Consider the following 23,259-nt stretch of genomic DNA (forward strand, 5'->3'; position numbering starts at 1 on the left):
GTTATTTAGGGTTGAGAGAGACTTGAGCACATTTGTGTGCTGACCTTGACTATTTCTAGGAAGATACAATGATTTCTTCAAACAATGCAGTGGAGTATTATATATTTCTTGAGTAACATGCCCTGTGAAATGGCGGCTCTATGCTTTGATTTGCTTGTTTGTTTTACTATGTTAGCAGTTCTCCCTAATATTTAACAGGTTTTCTAACCATGTCTTCCTCATTAGATTTTTTTTTTTTTTTTTTTTTTTTTGGCTGATCTGTCTTAACTAAGACATTGTTTTTGCCAGTGAAATGTAATATTTTCTATTTCTTGTTATTTCCCTCTTTTCAAAATGATATTCTGTGTCATTTTCATTCTCTGAGATTTCTAAACTTCTATTCAGATTAGAAAAGGAAGGCTCCTTTGATTCTAACTCTAAACTAACCCATACTATAACTTTTTTTATCCTAAAGTAAGCTTGTGAAATTAGGACTGTTTACCAAATACAAATATGTCCTTAATATATTAAGCTATTTCAATTTATGTTTTAAGTTTTCAGTATATATATTTTCATTTTGTAATACATGCTCTAAGTGGCCTACAATGAGACCTAATAAAAAAATAGGACAAAAAAATGGCTGTTGTGTGTACTGGTACATTGGTCATTTAAGAATGATCCTCTGAAACTAGCAGTTTTTGCAAGCATTCTCCAATAACCGCCAGATTTAAATCAGTGACTTTAAAGTAAAATCTAAAAACAAACAAAACAAAACAAAATTGAGGATTTTCAGTAGCCACAAAGATCACTATCAGAAAGAAAAAAAAAAAGATTAGAGGCCCAAAGAAATTTTGGGAAGTTGAATCTAGAAAAGTGATGGAGTTGATCAAATTCGTACTTTGCTGGTGTTATTGTTATAGTTGCTTTGTGTTAATCCTGAGTGAGACTACCATCTTTATGACTAGTTTTATCGAGGTCTTTTGAGGCCCTTGAGAAATATTTGTTTTGCTGACGTAAATTTGACTTAATACAATTCTTTCTTTTCTTTCTCCTGATAAATCTTTATCAAACATTAAACTGTAAAAGGAAATTAACCTAAAGGCAAACCTGTTCTTACAAGTAAATCTCCTTGGCAGTTCTCTTTCGGTACTTTTCCTTTTATGTAGGTGCAGCTAATTCAATATACCATTTCAGTAAATGGAATTAACTGGACCTCCGATTGCCAACAACACATCCATTAGTGTACAAACAGATTGGATAATGCAAACTACATAAGCTACAGCTGTTCCTTCTGAAAGGCAATTTGGGCAGTATTTTTCTCTTAGACTAGCCAAAACTCAATCCAGAAGTAGACAAGTGAGTGCCCTAGAGAACGTTTCAATAAGGAACATAAAATTAGCCATAGCGGATTTATAGTGGATTCTGATTATTTAGAATTACAGAATTTAAGGAATGAAATGAAAGCAGAGGGGACATAAGGGGAAAAAAATAAATCTGCTGTCTTGGGTTTCTCGGTTCCAACCTTTCCTACTCTTCAGAAAAACCCAGTTTTAGCCATTAATATATAAATATGTTCTAGTACCTCTCATACATGAAAACAGAAACTTCTATTATGCTTTACATGCTTTTCAAACCATTATCTGATTCCTTTCATCTTCACCAGACATCTTAAAAAGCTGTCTCCTCTCACTTTCTTTGCATCTTCCCTTAACGTCCCAGAAACTGGAATATTGCGTCTAACTACACTGTTCTTCTCAAATTGTTGTCATGAGGACCACAGACAATCTCTACTATGCCAAACTCAGTGGGCACACTTTTCAAACTTCATTTTGTTCAATCTCTTTGTGACATCTGGAAATACTGACTACTTAATCTGTTTTGAAATTCTATCTCTCTTTGCTTTCTGGGATGCTAATTCCTCTCCTACTTCACGGCCTATTATTTGTCAGTTTGTTAGTTGGCACCAAATTCTCCATCTACCCTTAATGCCCATGTCTCAAGATTCCTCCTGGCACTGACTGTCTCTCTTTTCTCTCTTTGAAGTTGCAGGTTGGATGATTTCATTCATTTCCATGGCTCAAGCAATCATGGATATGCTGACATACACATTTCCAGCAGTTCCTGATATTTTGATGGGGCCATTTTGATTCAGCCTTCGGAAGAAACCTTTCTATTTTCACTCTTGCAATGCTTGAAACTGGTAGTCACATCCTATCCCTGGGCTGCATCCCATGAAATTAAATATGTTTCATTGTTAAACTCAAATCAATCATATAATACTTAAACATTACAGTTTCTAGAAAACAACAGAATGCCCAAATCCTTTTATGAAACCAAGAAAATCGGACAAAAATGGCCCTGGTTCAGTCGAATATAATATGAAGAACAAACACACCAATTATGAATATAATTGCAAACTTCTAAGTAAAATATTAACAACTTGAATTTAGCATTATGGTAAATTTGTGGTTTATTCAGGAATGCAACAACAAAAAAACATTACCATGTAAATAGATGCTAGGTAGTCAGTTGACAAAATTTAAAATTCATCCTCAAGCTTAGGCTTGAAAATCAAACATATCTGATTTAGAATTATAGGTTATTCACTTATAGCTATCTTTCCATTGGATGTAAATTAACGTATTTTGGAGGCTAGTTCCACTAATTTTTAAAATTAGTCTAGACTGCCTTAACCCTCTGGTTTGAAATACATCTCAAACTTTCCTTTACATAATATTCTTTATCCTTGAAATTACATGTTTAACATCTGTTTTCTCCACCAGACTGAAAGCACCTTGAAGACATGCCTTGCTATTCACCATGTGTAGCTTAGTATGTGTGAGTATGCATGACCAATTATAGAATTTGTGGGGTCCAATGCAAAGTGAAAATGAGAGTCTCCTTGTCTAAAAATAATTAAGAATTTCAAGACAGTGACTGCAGAGCATTAAATCAAACCCAGAGCCCTTTCTAAGCACAGGCCCCATGTGTTCTACACAGAACACATGCCCATGAAGAAGTCCTTCGTGTGTGTGTGTGTGTGTGTGTGTGTGTGTGTGTGTGTGTGTGTGTTTGAAATACGTTGAATATTATGCCTGGAAAATTAAGTTATAGGAACTTCAGAAAAATCTCTATAGACAGAATGATATCTAGCATTCAGATTTCAGACTACAAAGAATGGTCATATTAAGTTGGGTAAAAATACTACAGATAATTATCAAGAAAAGATTTTCAGGTTACCCATAATGAACTATTTAGATTGAAGATTGCAGAACATTTAAAAAGACATTAGTTAATCTTTAACAATTCTCTCTTTAAGTTGACATTCATATTGCTTTATTTCCATTTTTTTTCAGTACATTGTACTAATCATTCTGAAAATGTTGTCTTCCTTCTTAATGTTTATTGGTTATAATTCATAAACTTTATATACTACTTTGTTTACATATTGGCTTTTCTGCACAATTCTTGTGTCTATGAGTGAACATAATGGTAACCACTCCATTTCTGTATTACAAAACATTGGCATATAAAAATTCATAAAACATTTCTTTTTTCCTTATCTGTCTTATGAAAAATAATGTTCAGTTTATCAAAATATCAAACGCGCATTTAAGACAACATTTGGATTTTTTTTTCAAATGGTATTAATTCTGTCATAGAAGAAAATAACTTGATGTAGTTAGAATGTGCCAATTTTCATATAACAATAAAAATGCCAAATGCTTTATGAATATTGTCTTCCGAGTGATTCTCCACGTTTGGGGTCAGAGTCCAGTGTGGAATTTACATCTCCTCTCCTGGAGCTCTGAATAATTTCCGTTCATGCTCCCCAAAAGTTCAGTTATGCACAAGCCCTTGTTCAACCATGTTTTATGGTGATTGCATGAAAAAGGAAGATGGATTTCCTGTTGAGCAAGTTATTGGTGGATGATCTTTTATCTGTCCCTGAGAAGTTAAAAAAATAAAAAAAACCTGCAGGCTGTGTGCAATTACATACCTCAATGCTGCTGTCAGGCATTTTAAATAAATCAATAGCCAAGCTAGTTGTGTTTAGTTACAGCATTCATTTTTACCAGTTACTCCAGCCTCCTGTTTCTCTACTCCCCACCTCCAGGCTAGGTTCCATTTTCTTTTCCTCTTTTCTTTGTTCACACTATAGCAGAATCTGGAATGTTCACATGGCCAAGTTAACTGACCTGTTTGGGTCTCAATTCAGAATTCACGAACTCCAGAAACTTTCCCTGAGGTCCCCATACTGGGGCAAAGGCACATTCACATGATATGTGACCCTGTCTCTCTCCTGGCATCAATGTCTGTATTGTTCACAGGACTTCTAATACAGGGGTTCCAAGTGCAGACTTTAGAGCTGGTTTACAGCAGGTTTGTGTCCCAACTCTGTTACTAACCAGCAGAGTGAATCTGGCAGATACTTAAGGAAGTCTCAGTTCCTACATCTGTGAAGCGCAGATAACAAAATTGTCTACCACATAGAAAATTTTGCTTGAGATGACATACATAAAAGACTTAGCACAATACTAGTACAGAGCAAATGTTAGATAAATGATAGCCATAATACTATTATCACTGTTATTACTTTACATTACCCACCTTCATTTAAGCAGGATTTCTGCAGAATATCAGAAATCAAACGAAAACAGAAAATACCTAAATAATTCAGACCTAGAAAAAAAAATTAACTCTTCTGTAACAGACAGTCAAGATGGATAAATTGATTTATTAGCCAATTCAGATAAATGCACACGAGGCAGTCATTGGTACCATCTATTGTCAGTCTCCACTTTCTCCACCTAATTTGGGCTTTGATTTTCAGGTCCAAAGATAGCACTTACCAGATTAGGTGGACACACCGGGTTATTTTTCTTGGAAGTCTCACCTGGGCAGGTGCATGTACAAAAGACAGAGAGGAAGGAGACTAGAGAGGTTAGAGAGGCTGAGGGCGTGGCCCGTGGCCCTCTTAATCATTCTTTACTTCCTTTTTTTTTTTTAATTTTACACAAGACGACTGACTTGGCGTCGTCCACCACCACATCCGCGGCAAGAACTGCGACGCCTCCTCCCTGGCGTCCGCTTGCAATAGCCCAGTTTTCGCCCTACACCTTTGTGGCTTCTGTGGACACATTAGCAACCGATGCTTTTAGATCCTAGTCGCCCGCCTTTGCCAAGGCGGCTTAGAGGTCATCTGGAAAGTCTTTGCCTCGAATCGCCCCCATTCAGAAGGCCAACTCATTCCTTCTGCGGTGCTTTGGGACTCCGCGCCCTCCTCTGGTCCTGGTCCAGGAAGCGCTAGGGGAGGACGCAGGTGACCAGGAGAAGGAGGCGTGCGGGGAGGAGAAGGTGCCCCAGTGATTAACTACTCAGAGATCGAACCTGCAGACCAAGCGCAAAGTAGAAACTGAAAGTACACTGTCGGCTGATCCTACGGAAGTTATGGGAAAGGCGAAGCGCAGAGCCGGGCGGTGGTGTGTGCCGCCCCCCTTGGGATGGATGAAACAGCAGGCGCGGCGTGGGTAGGAGGAACCAGCTGCAGAGACGGCCCTAGCCGGCACGGACTCCCGGCAACTCCGCGGAAGACCAGGGTCCTGGGAGTGACTATGGGCGGTGAGAGCTTGCTCCTGCTGCAGTTGCGGTCATCATGACCACGCCCGCCTCCCGCAGACCATGTTCCATGGTAAGCGCTCCTCTCCCGGGCGCATAAATTCGCGCGCCCGGCATGCCAGGGGACTCTGGGACATGCTGCGGGGCCCCGCGCCCAGGCGCGTCCGGGAACAGCCCGGCCTTGCACTTTGGACCTGCGGAGAGCCTTGGCTCTGCCCCTGGGCAGCCGGCAGCCTCACCCGAGTACTCTGGCCCATCGCCACTTGCACCTGGGGCTGCTGAGCCTGGCGGGCTGCGTGGGAGAAGCAGTCCCCGACGCCTGCTTTCTGTCCCGAGACCGGGCGCTGCAGCCTCCGAGCCGCTCAGCGGTGGCAGCCCGCGCCCAGGTCCCAATGCTCTCCGTCAGTCTCCCCTGGCCAGCGCTGCCCGCTGTCAACCCGGCGCCCAGCCCACCCTCCCCGGGCTCCTGGTCGCGCCACGGTACTCACAGGCGCCCCGGGATCGGCGAGGATCTGGGCTCTTGCAGCTCCAACTCCTTAGAGAAGCGAAAGCGAAGCTCCCACGGGACACGCTTTTAAACCTCAAGGGGACAGGTCTCTGGAAAACCCCGTTTTCCCTCATTGAGGCTGGGAGTTTCCAACTGGGGCTGTACCTTGTGTCTTTTGCTGGGAACCCAAGTGCTCGGGCTGGCACTGAGAAAGGCCAGTTTCGGGTTTTGGTTTCTTTCCTATATGGGTACTCCTGGACGGAAGCAGGATTAACAGGCATAATTCTAAATTCTAGACCCTTGCCGAGATTTAATCTATTTTATTTGTGCGAAATACGGACTTAAAATGGACAAGGGCAGAGTTGAGGCGAGCTGGATTCCCGTTGGCAGCCATATGGCCAAGGTAAAGGGTCCAGAAGTTGACTGGAAGAAAGAAGGGGGAAAGAGATGTGAGTGGAGAGGATCTGAGGAGGGAAATTCTACTGTTTTATAGTAAATACTTCCTTAAGCAAAAGGAGACGGGTGGGGGAGGGTGCCAGAATAGGCAGCAGATTGTTCTTGTGTTTGATGCCTGGTCTGTGCCCTTTCCTGGCGGCACCGTTAGATCAAAAGAGCCCTATCCCCACTCACAGGTATTAAAGCATCAAAAATTGACATAGTCAAGAAGTACCTGATCAGTAGCAAAGTAAAGGGGGGGTGGGGAGCGGGTAGAAGATTTGTAATGGGCGTCCTCCAGAAGTTTAATATAGAATTAGAAATTAGGTATATCCCTGTTTTCCTTACAATGCCCATGGATCTCCTGCAATTGCTTTTTCCTGGGCCACTCCCAGTTCTAATCTTTCCATCACCTCTGATCTAGAGTGGAGAGGTAAAACAAGAAATGGAAGCTAAGGTGCCCATTATGAACAAGGAACCTCTATTTCCTGAAGTATATCTATACTAATCATGCGTCATAAGTTATCAGCAACCAAAATATTAGAATTCTAAACTCCTAATAATAATAATTATGAGTGATTTTGATAATTTTTTTTTCCAGTAGATTTCACTGGAAGCTTAAGGATAGGGTTACTTTTTGTCCTTTTACTTTGCCACTTCTTTTGGGAGTTGAAGTAGTTGAGGACCTACTATGTGGTCCTCAACTGTGCTATCTAGTTTCGATAATTTAATCATATTTGAGGACCCAAAAAGGGAACAGTAATAAAAACAGAGAACTGAGAAAGATTAAAAAGCCTGAACAAGTATAAAGGAGGGTTACACAGGGTACCACATTAGTGTTGCAACACCTTAAGCAAAAATGGAAAATGTTATTTTGTAGGACCAACTTACATGTTGATGTCACACACGTGATGTGAGATTGCTTTTCTGGCCTCATCTCTGACACATAACCTAATGCAATAAAGCAAATAATCCGTGTCTTTTTTCCTGAAATAGGAGTACGTGATGCCGTGTTTCAGGAACTGGCCAAGGAAGCGCTGTAGTGAGGTTCATCTGGAGGAAGATGGACTTTTGTACATTTCCCTTGACTACACACATGCAGTTATTTTTATAGGAAGCAGTGCAGCTCAGTGGCTAAAAGCTTACTTTCTAGACTCTTGGATTTGAATCATGCCTCTTACAAGACATATTTTATATGGGGGAAAAATGTTTGGGCCCCGATTCTCCATCTGCAAAAATGTTAGTGATTGGTAGTACTTATCTCAAGAAACGGTTATGGTATTAAATGAAATATTGTAGGTAGTATTATAGGATGGCTTCAGAAATGTCTTTAACTGTTGTTTATCATGAGACTTGTGGATAGAATTTATAATCCAATCTTAATATGTTTGTGGAATGTATTAGAATTCTTTATGCGAGCATAATCACATTCAATTTTGTAACCTTAAAAAGCTGATTTTCATATAACATATGGTTATTGCCTACTGTTTATTAACTTTTTCTTTTTTACTCACTTACTTGTGCCAATTGTTCATATTAAAGCCAAGTCTTATATATTCAGATAATGTCTTTCATTCCATCCTGAATGTCTTTTGACCATTTCTTTAAAATCCCAGTGAAAATAGGTCTATGTAATGTCTATAATAGACAATCAGTAAACACTGATTGGTCTTAAACACTAATGAAAGATTGGATTTGAAGGACTGTTGAAACTAATTTGTTCATGTTCACTTTGACCCCATAACTTAAGCATCTGAGGATTAAATGTATTATTTGGCTTAATTTAAAAACCAACAAGAATTTTTTTTAGACAGCCATCATTCTGGTTTAACCAAATTCCCTACTGAAAACAAATTCTCCAGTTTCAATCCCTTCCGGAAATCTGAAGAAAATTCCACAAGCCCGAGCTTGCCTTGCATTATTCTTTATGGTTTGTCTTTTTTGTAACCTAAGGGAAAGTTCAAGGTGGGGGGAAGGAATGGGTATCTATGTATAATCTAAAACAAAACAAAAATAAAAGCAGAGTCTTTTTCTATTGTGACAACAATGTCAAAAGCAGGCTCAAACTAGGCAATACTAATATGTTACTGTCTATGTGGTGTGGAGAAAAGACTTCAATTGCAGACCAAACTGTAAGTCATTAATGAGAAAGCTGGGAACCTCTGAGATGTGGGTTTGAAGCCCTGGGTGTGTCTGCAACATTGTTGGTCAGGCGATTTCAAATCTAAAGAGTTATTGTATTTGGATGGCTAGGTAGATTCTTAGAATTAAGGTGCTTGAGAGTTGAAAGCGACATTAAGAGATCATTTAGTCTAAAGTGAAGCTTTTAAGAGGCTCTGTCCTTCAGTCAGTCACACAACTCATTGGCATACCAACAAAAAACCCCACGTCTTCCTCTGTACTTTGCATTGCCCTAGTCTATCTGGGGCTAGCCTATTTAACAACGAAGATGGCAACCAAAGACATGCTTTACAGATAAGGCAAATATTGTTTTAGAATTGAGAAACTAGTTACTCAAAAAAGACTGAATTTTCCACTAAGCCATCATTTGAAAGCATTGACAAAATGCCATCAAATGAATAAATGGGTGGATGTGAATTTTGGGAGCACTAATTACTGAAATTTGGAGTGAAGAGGGCAAAACAACTAGTGCTCATAGAAAATAAAACCACCTCCTTTATTAAAACATAAAATGTGGACCTTTGAAATGACGTTTATGTATAATAGTAAAAATGTCTCTTTTTCATTCTAATATTTAATTACTTTGTTATATTTCTTTTAAAGCTCATTTCAAGTTATATGCTGTATAAATTTTCCTCACCATCTACTCCTCGCAAAGTATCCCTGCTGGACATCTGTAAGGTGACAGAGAAAGTAAAACGTTTGGCTCTATGCAATCTATACAATCTATACAAAGCTAGGACTCAGTAAATAATTAGCAATGGACCATTGTTTGAGAATCTTCAGGATGAAGGGACTGTGGTAGAAGAAAGAGAGGTAGGGCTGTATAATAGTACATGGAAGTGGTTTTCATTCAGAAGACCAAAGTGATGACATGTTATCAGAAGATAATGGGCATTTCTGATCAAATCCTGGTGAAGCAACCAGCTCAGGTTAGGATCCAGACCTGGCACCTTACTATTTATGTTTTATAAAAAGATTAACTAGCAGGTAGGACCCTTTTGATCCTTAGATAGTAAGTATAAGGCACTGAACAGTGCTTGGTACATGACAGGTACTCAATTAAAGGTAACTAGCATCACCATCATTATTAATCTCCACAGTGAATTCTTGCTCATCATGCATATAGAAATTTAGTGGCAGAGCTATGAATAGACTCCACATCTCATTTTGTTTCTCTTACCTTGTTAAGTGTCAGTGACATATGAAGATTAGATGTAGGATTCCTGTTTGTTCCCCTATCTGCTGCCCAGCCTACATTCTCTATTGTAAAAATATAGGTCACTAATGGCACATAATTTACTGGGGAGAGCTACTAATTTTTATATGACAGATAATGATGGAATAGATGAGAATGTTATGGGAAATTTATGATATATTTGACAGTTTTTAGGTTGTTGACACAATATTAGTTCCTTGGGTTCCAAGGAGTATTGTTTGTAATCTTAATCAGGAGAAGGCATACATGCGAAATATCTTGCACTCAACAAGAACAGTTAATGTTCACTGGGGAAAATCACAGGAAATATATTGTCAACAATATTCGAGGGTTTACAGAAACATGCAAACAAGACACTCCAACAGGCTTATGAAGAAATAAAGTCAGTCCCTATAAAACCAGATTTTAATGCCTCAGGGTATCACTGGCTTTCTATCAGTGTATTACTACTGCCCACAATGATACCATTTATAATTTCATTCCTTTTGATTAACAGTTGCCCCTAAATGAGAAGACTTATTTAAAAACAGATATAAATCATTAGTTAACAGGGTATGAATTTATTTATTGGGTTTTCCTAACATGTCAAGAAGCTAAACAGGGCTGTGTTTGAAGAGAATGTGGGTCTCTGGACATTTAGAAAAAGAAGATACTGAAAAGATAAGGAGTCTCATAATATAAATATCAACTTTGTCACAGTTCTGAGGAGGGTAAGCCTTCTAGGATCCATCATTAAAAAGAAAGAATATAATCACAGTGCCGTACCATGCAGATAAACTTCCTGCAATGTTGTTTCCAGGAAGCAGCTGGACACTTGAACAACCATCAAGTTTTACATAAATATACAATCACGTGCCATAGATCATAAAATTTCAAAAATGTATAATTGTTAACCTGTAGTTTACCTGTTTTTCTGTTGATGAAGCAAAGAGATTTTGCTGTCATCACACTTGTTCTGCACATTCCCAAAGACTTATATCTGAATAAAAAGTGAAAGAAACCTAGACTCTAAAATATTGCCTTTCTTTTGTAGTTATATAATATTGAACTTTAGAGTTCTTCCTACACTATGTAAAACCAAGATACATTTTAAAAATTATTAGAAATAAGTGGTCAGGCCAATTGAAATACCACCATCAAATGATATAATATGACTTATGGCATTTAGCTTATTCTTACTTACTGTTGAATTTAGTTTCTTTTAGGTATATCTTTGGAATTCCTCCCCTGATCCTTGTTCTGTTGCCAGTAGCATCATTTGATTGTGATATTGAAGGTAAAGACGGCGGAGCCTATCAGAATGTTCTAATGGTCAACATCAATGATTTGGTATGTGTTTGTTTTCCTCACGTTTTAACTCATTGGGAAAATTTGAAATATACTGTTGCTATGCAGCTTTTTATTATAATATTTATTTATCTTCCTTGAAATAGGCTGCTAACAATATTTCTTTTTAAGTTGGCATTATTATATCCTGTAATAAGAATTCTTTCCTAGACATCAGACTCCCACAGCTGTCCTCCTCAATCCTAGTTCCCTTCACTACCAAAATTTTTCTGAACATAATTTAGCATAATTATCTGCATTTCCTCACCTCCCATTGATGGTCCCTGTAAAAACATATTAGGAGAAGGAAAATAACAGAATATAATGTTTAAAAATTATCATGAAAAAGTTGTATACTTATTTTATCTGAAAGTGTGTACATGCATATCCTTAGGTATTTTTATACGTATGTGTATATATATATAAAATTTGCTGTTTTTTTTTTTACTTACTATGGACTTTTTAAATAATAGCTATTATTCTTTAGAGTAGTTTTAGGTTTACAGAAAAGTTGAGGAAAAAGTAGAGAATTCCCATATACCCACTTTCCTTCTACACAATTTCCCCTAGTGTTAACATCTGGCATTTGTGAGCTACATTAGTTACAATTGATGAACCAATATTGATACATTGTTATTAACTAAGTTCCGTAGTTGACATTAGGGTTTACTTTTTGTGCAGCACAGTTCTATGGGTTTTGACAAACGCATAAGGTTGTGGATCCACCATTATAGTATAATACAGAATAGTTGCACTGCCCTTAAAAATTGCCTGTGTTCCACTGATTCATCCCTCCCTCCCTGCCTCTGAACCCATGGCAACCACTGATCTGTTATGGTCTCTGTGGTTAGCCTTTCTAGAATGTCATATAGTTGGAGTCATGCAGTATGTAGCTTTTTTAGACTGGATTCTTTCACTTAGCAACGTGTATTTAAGGTTCTTCCATGACTTTTTGTGGCTCGATGGCTCATTTCTTTTTATTTTTAAATAAAATTCCATTGAATGGATGTACTACAGTTTGTTTATCCATTCACTGATTAAAGGATATGTCTTGGTTGCTTCTAATTTTTGGCAGTCATGAATAAAGCTTCTGTAAACATTCATGTGCAGGGTTTTGTGTGGACATACGTTTTCAACTCATTTGGATAAATTCCTAGGAGAATGATTGCTGGATCATATGGTAAGACTATGTTTAGCTTTGTATTAAACTGCCATACTGTCTTCCAAAGTGTACCATTTTGCATTCTCACCAGCAATGAATGAGAACTCCTGACATTTGGTGTTGTCAGTGTTTTAAGTTCTAGCCATTCTAATAGGTGTGTCTTGGTACCTCATTGTAGTCTTAATTAGCAATTCCCTAATGTCATATGATGTTGAACATCTTTTCATATACTATTGCCATCTATATATCTTCTTTGGTGGGTCTGAACTCACATCTTACCTATCTTAACAATATTGAATCTTACTATCCATGATCATGGAATATCTTTCTATTTATTTAATTTTTTAATTTCTTTCATCGGAATTTTGTACTTTTCCTTGTGTTGATCTTGTTAGTATTTTGTTAGAGTTATATCTAAGTATTTTGTACTTTTGGTACTTTTGTAAACGGTGTTGTGTTTTGAATTTCAAATTCCAATTATTTATTGCAGGTATATAGGAGAGCAATTGACTTTTGTATATTAACCTTGTATCCTGAAACTTTTCTATAATTGCTTTTTAGTTCCAGGAGGTGGTATTGTTGTTGTTGTTGGTTCTTCGGGATTTTCAACATAGACAAATAAGTCATCTACCAAAATTAATTTTTTTACAGTTTAAGAGCTGTATTAAAATAATGGGATGTGTTGTTTTAACAGTGACCAGTACTTGAAACCCCAAATGACAAAGGAAAACCCTCTCAAATGTTCATAAGATGGGAGGAAATTGTCTAACCTTTCCCCTCCTTCCACTCTACTGTCTTCTCCTCATACTCATAGAGAAGCGGCATGACACCTTGGGAAATTCAATGTTATACCTCTTGGAGGGATATGGGAAACTCAAGATGATATGTATTGAACATTGTATCACAGAGAACTGCTGATTTTGTCCACTGACAAAAAAAAAAAAAAAGTGCTCACTACATGGTAATTGCCCCCATTTTATATTTCATTAATTGGGGCATTTTTTTGCATTAAATTATGCTACTAAATTAATCATTTTGAGTTAAGATAATGTTTTTTACTTGTTACTTACTCTTATTACCTTCATTTCACAGAGGAAAAATCTGAGACCCAGGGCCACCCAGTTAAGTGACAGAGCCAAGATCTGAGCCTCTGCTGTTAACCAGCACACTCTCCTGCCTTCCAGTAGCAATCTCTCTGCCAGTTTATTCATTCAGCAAACATTTATGTGGAGCCTTTTACGTGCCAGTTATTATGGAAAACTCTTTTTTGTGCTGGGGTGGTGGAGGTGTGGCAGTAGACACAAAGGTGGACCAGATACAGACCCTTCTTTTAAGAAGCTTACATTTGGTGATGGTTAAGTCTTGGTGTGAAGAATGCAAGTTGTAGCTTGAAAAGGAGTGGCTGCCATACTCTCATTTCAGACAGACTGGTTGTGAGTCAGATTTGGAAACAAAGAGATATAAACTGTGTTCTAGGAGGAGTTGAATAGATCAGCTTGACGCTAGGAGATAAACCATATTGTGGGATAGTGTGCTGATCTCCAGACTTTTTTAGACAGTACACCCTTTAGTAAAACTATCTTGAGCCTGAACTTCCAATACACATTAGCATTTATTTATATGTCATAGCATTTTCATAGTAATTTTGCACACATTAGTAATGATAAATACCAAATAATGAAAATTTACAGAAGATGAGGAAAAAATGTAGATAGAGTTCCTAAAAATTTTCCTCCCATACTTGCAGTGGATTGTCCATTGTGGACTCCACTTTGAAAAGACTGCTGACATAGTGGAAGACACAAGTGGATATATGTTATAACAAGATTGTCAGTGGTCTTGATGTGATGGTATTTAGACAACCAAAAGTCAATAGTGATTTGATCATAAAAGTAACATTGAATTACAATGCAAATTTTGAGCATTTACTATGTGCAATGTGAGCCATTAAAAAATAAGATAGTCCTTGTTCTTCTATAATTTATGAGGATAAGGTATACACATGTCACTATAATACGAAATGATAATAGCAGTGCATTAGAAAACAGCTTCATACACATTATTTTATTTGAGCTTCATAATATCTCTGTGAGGTGATAATAATAATAACAACTAACACAGATTCAGGGTTTACTATGTGCCAGAACTGCTCTGACTACTTTCCATGTAATAATTATATAATTCTTATGATAATTCTATGTAATGAGGAAACTGAGACCTGTACCACATAGCTGGCAAGTGGCAAGGCTGGAATTCAAACCCAAGCAATCTGGTTCCAGAAAAAGCCCTCATTATTATGAGGCAAAGCAGATAATAGCCCTGGTTTTTTGTTTGTTTGGTTTTTTGTTTTTTGAGGGAAAACACAAGATAGTTATGATGATAACATAATGAAAGAAGAGTATCAGGGACACTAGATGGTGACTGAACTGGTTGAATTGTAGGGAAGGTGATGGAGAGCTGCACAGATGTTCTGAATACTGTTAAAATCATCCAGAGCAGGTCAATAAGGTAGAATTGAGTTGTAGAAGTAAGAACATAGAAATGATGGGAACTATTACATAGAGTCCAAATAGGGCCCAGGGTAAGGGTGAGACTCATTTTTCTACCTAGCTCAGAGGGAATGGGAGGGTCATAATAAATAACAAAGGTCCTTTTTCTATATGGTCTACTAAATAAGGAATTCAGATTCCTAGAACTGGGATGACTAGGTTGAATAGAATCAGCACTTTAAGCTTCTTAATACATATTACCAAATTATTTTCCAGAAAGGACCCATCAGTTTACAGTTCTTACAACAATATATGAGAGCATCATTTTTGTCAGCAGTGAGTATTTTTATTTTTGATAATATCTGCCAGGGTAATGGAAAAATAACCTTTTGTTTTGATTTACATTTCTTTGACTGCTAGTGACATTGACTGGTTTTTTTTCAACATGTATTCATCGTTTATGTTTTCTGTGTTTATTTTGCATTGAGCTAAAATTCAATGTACTCTCTAAAGTGTACAATTTAGTGACTTTTAGTATATTCACAAGCTGTGCAATCATCACCATTATCTACTTCCAGAACATTTTCATCACCTCAAAGAGTGATAAAACCATTTGCTATAGCTTTCCATTCCTCATCACCAGACCCTGGTAGCTACTAATCTACTTTCTGTTTCTATGGATCTGCCTTTTCTAGGTGATTCATACAAATGGAATCATACCATATAGAGCCTTTTGTACTGGACTTCTTTCACTGAGCGTAATGTTTTCAAGATTCACCCATATTATAGCATGAATCAGTACCTCATTTCTTCTTATAGATCAATAATCTGTTGAATGGATATACCACATTTCTGTTTATCCATTCATCAATTGAATGGATAAGTTGTTTCCACTCTTTAGTTATTACAAGTAATGCTTCTTCAAATGTTAGTTGTACAAGTTTTTGTGGAATACTCTTTGATATACACCTACAAGTGGAATTGCTGGGTCACATGGTAACTCTATTTTTAACTTTTGAGGAAATGCCAAACTATTTCCAAAGTGACTGCACCATTTTACACTCACACCATCAGTGTATGAGGGTTCCAATTCCCCCTCACTGAAACTTGTTGTCTGACTTTTTTACTCTAGTCATCCTAGTGGGTGTGAAGTGGTATCTCACTTTTCCTTTGATTTACATTTCCCTGATGACTGATGATGTCAAGCATCTTTTCAATATTGACCATTCTTCCTGGCCATTTGTGTATCTTCTTTGAAGAAATTTTTTTTTTCAAATACATTGCTCACTTTTAAATTGGGTCATCTTTTTATTGTTTGGTTGTGAGAGTTTTTTATATATTCTGGATACCAGACCTTTATCAGATGTACAATTTGCAAATATTTTTTCCCATTCTCTGTGTTTCTTTTCACTTTCGTTATGGTGTCCTTTAAAGCACAAAAGTTGATTTTGATGAAGTCCAATTTATTTATTTTTTCTTTTTTTGTTAATGCTTTTGGTGTCATATTTAAGAAACTATTGCCTATTCCAAGGTCACAAAGATTTACACTTACATTTTTTCTAAGAGTTTTATAGCTTTAGTTCATATTTAGGTCTTTGATCTATTTTTAGTTAATCTTTGTACGTGATATGAGATAGGGGTCCAAGTTCATTTTTTTCCAGTTGTTCCTGCACCTTTTGTTGAAAAGACTATTTCCCCCCTTTGAATTGTCTTGGCACCTTTATTGAAAATCAATTGTACCAAAATGTATGTGTATATTTTTAGATTTCCAATTCCATTCCATTGTCTATATGCCCATCCTTTTGTCAGTACGACACAGTCTTGATCACTGTAGCTCAGTAGTTAGTTTTAAAATTGGAAGTGTGATTCTTCCAACTATGTTCTTTTTTAAGATTGTTTTGGCCCTTATGGTTCTTCATCACTTATATTAAATCAATTGTTGATATTTATTCTACTTAGGGATTCTGTTGTTAAACAGCTTTAGAATTTAAATGCAGTGCAAAACTCTGGTGATGCCATTCCTCTGTGCAATAATTATACCACATAACTCCACACACCTGTAATCATGGCCGAGTCAGTGGCATGGACAGAGGCAATGACAGTGGACAAGGTGGAGACCAGCTTAAGGATATCTTCTCCCTTATAGCCCTCAAGATCCTTTGCCATTCTCTTATTGACTTTTATTGATATTCCCATCATTTGGTTGGAGCTTATTATATACTAAGTATGATACGACTGTCATATTTGATGAAAACATTTTCCAGTTTATCATTTACTTTTTATCTTGTTTTTTTGATATACAGATTTTATTTTATGTAGCCACATCTATAAAGTAGAATTACATATAAAATAGGGCACAATGTAGGCATCAAAATGGGAGCTGCCATTTCCCTTTTTAGGGAGGAGGTCAGTCAAGACTTCATAGAACACATGAATATTTTTTGTCTTGACTTTTTTTTCAAAGACAACTTTTTAGAGCAGTTTTAGGTTTACAACAAAATTGAGAGAAAGGTACATATTTCTTATGTACCCATGCTCCCACGCATGCATAGCCACCCCTATTATCAACATCACTCACTTTTTTATGAAGTACATATTTTATGAAGGATGCACCTACATTGACTTATCATAATCACCCAAAGTCCACAGTTTTCCCTTAGGGTTCACTCTTGTACATTCTATGGATTTGGAGAAAGTATAATGTCATATATCCATCATTGTATTGTAATATCATACAGAGTATTTTCACTTCTCTAAAAGTCCTTTTATGCTCTGCGTATTTATCTTTCCATTCCCCCCAACCTCTGGCAACCACTGACCTTTATATTGTCTCATTGTTTTGCCTTTTCCAGCTTTATGCCTCCTTTTCCAATCTGTATACCTTTTATTTCCTTGCCTTATTGCATTAACAAGGACTTATTGCATTAGCAAGTACTTCCAGTACAGTTTTGAAAAGGAGTGGTGTGAGGGGATATCCTTGCTTTCTACCTGATCTTAGTGGGAAAACTTCGAGTTCCTCACCATTAAGTAAGATGTTAGCTGTAGTTTTTTTGCATAGTCTTTATCAAGGTGAGGAAGTTCCCTCTTTTCCTAGTTTGTTGAGAGTTTTTTTTCATGAATGGGTGTTAGATTTTGTCAAATGCTTTTTCTGCATCAAATGATAAGATCATGTGATTTTTTTTTAAAAACTATGTTGATGTGGTGGATTAAATTAATTGATTTTCCAATGTTGAATCAGCCTTGCATGCTGCGAATAAATCCCCTTTGGTTTTGGTGTATAATTCTTTTTGTATTTTACAGGATTGGATATGCTAATATTTTATTGAGGATTTTTACATCTATGTTGATGAGAGATATTGGCCTGTAGTTTTCTTTTCTTGTCATGTCTTAATCTGATTTTGCTATTAAAGTAATGGTAGCCTCATAGAGTGAGTTAGAAAGTGTTCCCTCTACTTCTATCCTCTGAAAGAGATTGTAGAAATTTGGTCTAATTTCTTTCTTAAATGTTTGTTAGAATTCACCAGTGAACCCATCTGGACCTGGTGCTTTCTGTTTTGGAAGGTTATTAATTACTGATTCAATTTCTTCAATAGCTATAGGCCTATTCAGATCATCTATTTCTTCTTGTGAATTTTGGTCACAAATAATTCTTGAATCTTGAAATGCATGTAGGTTTTGCCAAATGGAGCAGAACAGGGTTGGGGGGCTCCCCCAGGAAGGGGATAGATCACCTTGCAAATGAATGTAAATAAGAAAGCAACTGCATGGTGTGGTTGGGTTATAGGATACAAGAAGAGAACCAAATCCTCAGAGGAAGCCTGGACCACTGAGTGCTGGGCCTATTATACAAAGGAGTTTGGATATTTTATCTAAGCACTAGGAAGTCACTGAGGAATTTGGAGGGGAATAAAAGGCACTGAATATAACCACCACAAGAATAGAAATCTTTGTTCTTTGTGTTCACTGCTGTACCCTGAAGGGTTAGAAGTCTCAATAAATATTTGATGAATGAATGAAGAATGAAATAACATCATCAGATTTTTATCTTATAACTGTTTTCTGGCAACCACGTAGATAATTTGTGGGTTAGGATGGAAAGCAAGGAGACAGTGGGAAACAACTTCAGTGATTTAAGTGTAAGTCATTGATGGTTGTAGACTAAGGCAGTGATTCATAACTTTAGGGTCTTTCAGATGAACTGAAAGCCTTGTTAAAACACAAATTTCTGGGCCCTACTCCCAGAGACTCCTATTTTTGAGGAATTTTGGCGATCTGGGAATTCCACTGGATAACTTCACGTATGTCCTTGATGCATATGGAAAGAATTCATAAACTTAAAGGAAAAATTAGAATAGTACGCTGATTTTAATCTGATACCTAAATTCTATTGCATCAAATCTGCAAAGTCATATATTACGCTCTGGGGGTATCAGCTGCTATGAGGTTTCTTTGTTTTTTTCAGTATTTAGCTCAACCACAGTAAGAAAAGCTACACAATAAATTCAATTAGCCATTATTTTAAAGTTATCCATTTTATTTTAGAATCCATGATTAAACATCTATTTTAAGGATAAATAAAGCAATCTTTTGCAGCATGGAAAAATATATTTTCATTGATAGCCTTGATTAGATTTCTTTTCAGTGAAATAGCATTGCAGTGCAGTGTAAAGGACACTGAGTGAAGGATCAGAAGACCTAATTTGTTACTAGCTTTGTTATTAGCAAGCACTGTGATCTTGGATAGCTCATTTAACCTCTTTGGTACTTTTCAATCCCCTATAAAATGTGAAAATTGAATTATCTCTGGGGTCCATTGTAGTGCTCAAATTTTTTGAGACAGGGAAAAAAAATCATGTTTTATTTTCTTCTTCCTCTTCCTCCCTTCCTTCATTACTGGCCTTAAATTGATTATTTTCCTCCTTTTATAAATATTTATCAATCTTCCACTACGTGGAATGCTCTGTGTCAAACATTATGCCTCTAAGTTAATAATAATAATAATAATAAAAATTAATAATAAGCTATCTGTTGCCAATAGATATATAATCAAGGACTGGAGTGAAATTTATTCAAAAATAATTATCTTATAAAGCAACAAATAAACCATATTTGTAGAAGAAAAGACTATTCTTTCCCCCATTGATTAGTCCTAGCACCTTGTCAAAAATCAATCAGTTAAATGTAGATGTATGGGTTTATTTCCAGACTCTTCAATTCTATTCCATTCATATACATATTTATCCTGTACCAGTACCAGAGTTTTATTATCATTGCTTTGGATTAAATTTTGAAAGCAGAAAGTGTGAATCCTTCTGGTTTGTTCTTTTTCAAGATTGTTTTGGCTGTTTCAGTCCCTTGCAATTCCATAAGACTTTTAGAATCATCTCTTTAATTTCTCAGAAGTAGTCAGCTGGGATTCTGCTAAGGATTTTGTTGCCCCTATAGATCAATTTGATGGGTATTGTCTTTTTAACAATGCATAACAATGCTTCTTATCCATGAATATAGGATATTTTCCCATTTATTTAGATCTTCTTTAATTTCTTTCAACAATGTTTTGTAGTTTCCAGACTGTAAGCTTTGAACTTATTTTGTTAAATTTATTCCTAAATATTTTATGTGGCTCTGATGCTATTGCAAATAAGATTGTTCTCTTAACTTCCTTTTAAAATTGTCTGTGATTCTTAACTCTGTACTCCTTGTATACTTACCTAAGTCTGTGTCTTAGTTCCCCATGCAAGTCTCTAAGTATCTTAAGGACAGTTTACATCTGATTCATCTTTGTATCCCACAGAATGCTCAGCACAATACGATGCACGTTGTAGTTTTTCATGTAAATAATAATATGAATTGTGATAATGTATAATAAATAACTTATGAATTGTAAATTGACACCATAAGTTGATGGAAACCCAGAACTTGTTTCAAATAGGCTAAGAAGTCTTTTTTTGTTGAACATCTGTTTGTTTAGAAATTTGTTATGAATCAAATGTCAGGTACTTTTCTGATATCCAATATGAGCTGGTTTTAGATGTTATACAACATTATTTTATCCATAAAAAATCGTTTTGCCTAAATATGACTCATATGATTGAATGATGTAACTCTTAGTCACCAGAACAGAGTCTGGTAAAAATAATAAAGGCTGCTAAAGATGGCCAAATACTTTCTAGGAATAATACAGCCTAATTGCAGGCATATAAAGGGCTGTCCTTTAAGTTATTAAATTATAAAATCTAATGACTAATAGGTTATAATTGGCTTTTATCATTTCTAATATCTTTAATTCTGTCTCTATCTCTATTCCAGGGGCCCTCACAGATTTAAATTCCATACATAGCTCTCAAATACCCTCAAGTCTATACCTCTTTTGTGAACTTTAAAACCATTCAAGTCAAATACCAATTAGAAATCTCTACCCAGATGTATGTAGCACAATGGAAGACTGATTATCATCACTTTTAGCCTGTCCCTCCTTCTACATTCTCTGTCTTAGGGAACAACATTTGCCCAATCATTTAGTCATCAAAGCCTGGACTCACTCTTTTTTTTTTTTTTTTTTTTTTAATAATAATGCTTTTTGCATTGTTTTAACTTTGGGTTTATTTATTTATTTATTTATTTATGGCTGTGTTGGGTCTTCGTTTCTGTGTGAGGGCTTTCTCTAGTTGCTGCAGGCGGGGGCCACTCTTCATCGCGGTGCGCGGGCCTCTCACTATCGCGGCCTCTCTTGTTGCAGAGCACAGGCTCCAGACGCGCAGGCTCAGTAATTGTGGCTCACGGGCCTAGATGCTCCGCGGCATGTGGGATTTTCCCAGACCAGGGCTCGAACCCGTGTTCCCTGCATTGGCAGGCAGATTCTCAACCACTGCGCCACCAGGGAAGACCTGCACTCACTCTTGATACCTTTGCTCCTTCATCTCATCCATCACCAAATCCTACAGAGTAGTATGTCTCCTTAACACCTGTATAAGTAATTCACTCTGTTGACTTCCACTAGCTTAGTCTTAGTTCAGGCAATCATCAAATTTCACTGAAACCACTTCTATAGACATCAGTAAGCCCCAGCTGATTTCCCTGTCACCTGAGTGCATCTGTCCTCTTTACTGGCACTTGAGTTATCTTTCCAAAATTAAATCTAATACTCTTTCTCTCTCCTTTTCAAAAACTTTTTAATTCTTTAAAGTCTCTCTCCCCTAATACCTGTTGATCTTGCATTTGATTGGTTTGTTAACAGAGGCAACTAAGAAAATAAATGATCAAATTCTAGTCGAATATTACTTTAGAAATACGTCTAGTATGTTTAAATAGCTGTAATTAACAGAGAAAAGATTTAAATTGACTAAATAAAGACTAAATTAGTTCTCTATTAAACAAGTTATGCTAGAAGATAAACCAAATTTCCTGTGTATATAATTTAGCAGCACAACTGAATCAGTTACAATTTAACAAGAGAAGTAACCTTTTAAGAGGTAAGTCTTTTTGTTCTATTAATGACTTTTTTCTTTTTATGATATTGGAACTTCTTGGAACCATTCTATTTATTTCTTTAACATCTTTATTGGTGTATAATTGCTTTACAATGGTGTGTTAGTTTCTGCTGTATAACAAAGTGAATCAGCTATATGTATACATATATCCCCATATCCCCTCCCTCTTGCATCTCCCTATCACCCTCCCTATCCCACCTTTGTAGGTGGTCACAAAGCACTGAGCTGATGTCCCTGGGCTATGCAGCTGCTTCCCATTAGCTATCTATTTTACATTTGGTAGTGTATATATGTCAGTGCTACTCTCTCACTTTGTCCCAGCTTACCCTTCCCCCTCCCCATGTCCTCAAGTCCATTCTCTATGTCTGCAGTCTTTATTCCTGTCCTGCCCCTAGGTTCTTCAGAACCTTTTTTATTTTTATTTTTTTAGATTCCATATATATGTGTTAGCATATGGTGTTTGTTTTTCTCTTTCTGACTTACTTCACTCTGTATGATAGACTCTAGGTCCATCCACCTCACTACAAATAACTCAATTTCATTTCTTTTTATGGCTGAGTAATATTCCATTATATATATGTGCCACATCTTCTTTATCCATTCATCTGTCAGTGAACACTTAGGTTGTTTCCATGTCCTGCCTATTGTAAATAGTGCTGCAATGAACATTGTGGTACATGACTCTTTTTGAATTATGGTTTTCTCAGGGTATATGCCCAGTAGTGGGATTGCTGGGTCATGTGGTAGATCTATCTTTGATAAAGGAAGCAAGAATATACAATGGAGAAAAGACAGCATCTTCAATAAGTGGTACTGGGAAAACTGGGCAGCTACATGTAAAAGAATGAAATTAGAATACTTCCTAACACCAT

The 23,259-nt window shown here is 36.7% G+C and overlaps 1 protein-coding gene and 1 long non-coding RNA gene across 3 annotated transcripts in view; one reads left to right on the plus strand and one right to left on the minus strand.

The window, feature by feature from the left end:
• LOC132351871 (uncharacterized) overlaps positions 1–23,259 on the minus strand; it is a 71,576-nt gene that overhangs the window by 21,650 nt on the left and 26,667 nt on the right. The gene's annotated exons all lie outside the window — the stretch shown is intronic.
• Positions 5,011–23,259, plus strand: part of IL7 (interleukin 7) — a 50,645-nt gene continuing 32,396 nt past the window's right edge. For both annotated transcript variants that reach the window (XM_059901951.1, XM_059901950.1), the window contains exons 1-2: positions 5,011–5,671; positions 11,116–11,255. In XM_059901951.1, the coding sequence (XP_059757934.1) occupies positions 5,662–5,671; positions 11,116–11,255 (150 nt within the window). In that variant the 5' untranslated portion in view covers positions 5,011–5,661. The remainder of the gene's footprint in view (positions 5,672–11,115; positions 11,256–23,259) is intronic.

Source organism: Balaenoptera ricei, chromosome 17 (genome assembly GCF_028023285.1).
Source record: "Balaenoptera ricei isolate mBalRic1 chromosome 17, mBalRic1.hap2, whole genome shotgun sequence".
Classification (NCBI taxonomy): Eukaryota; Metazoa; Chordata; class Mammalia; order Artiodactyla; family Balaenopteridae; genus Balaenoptera; species Balaenoptera ricei.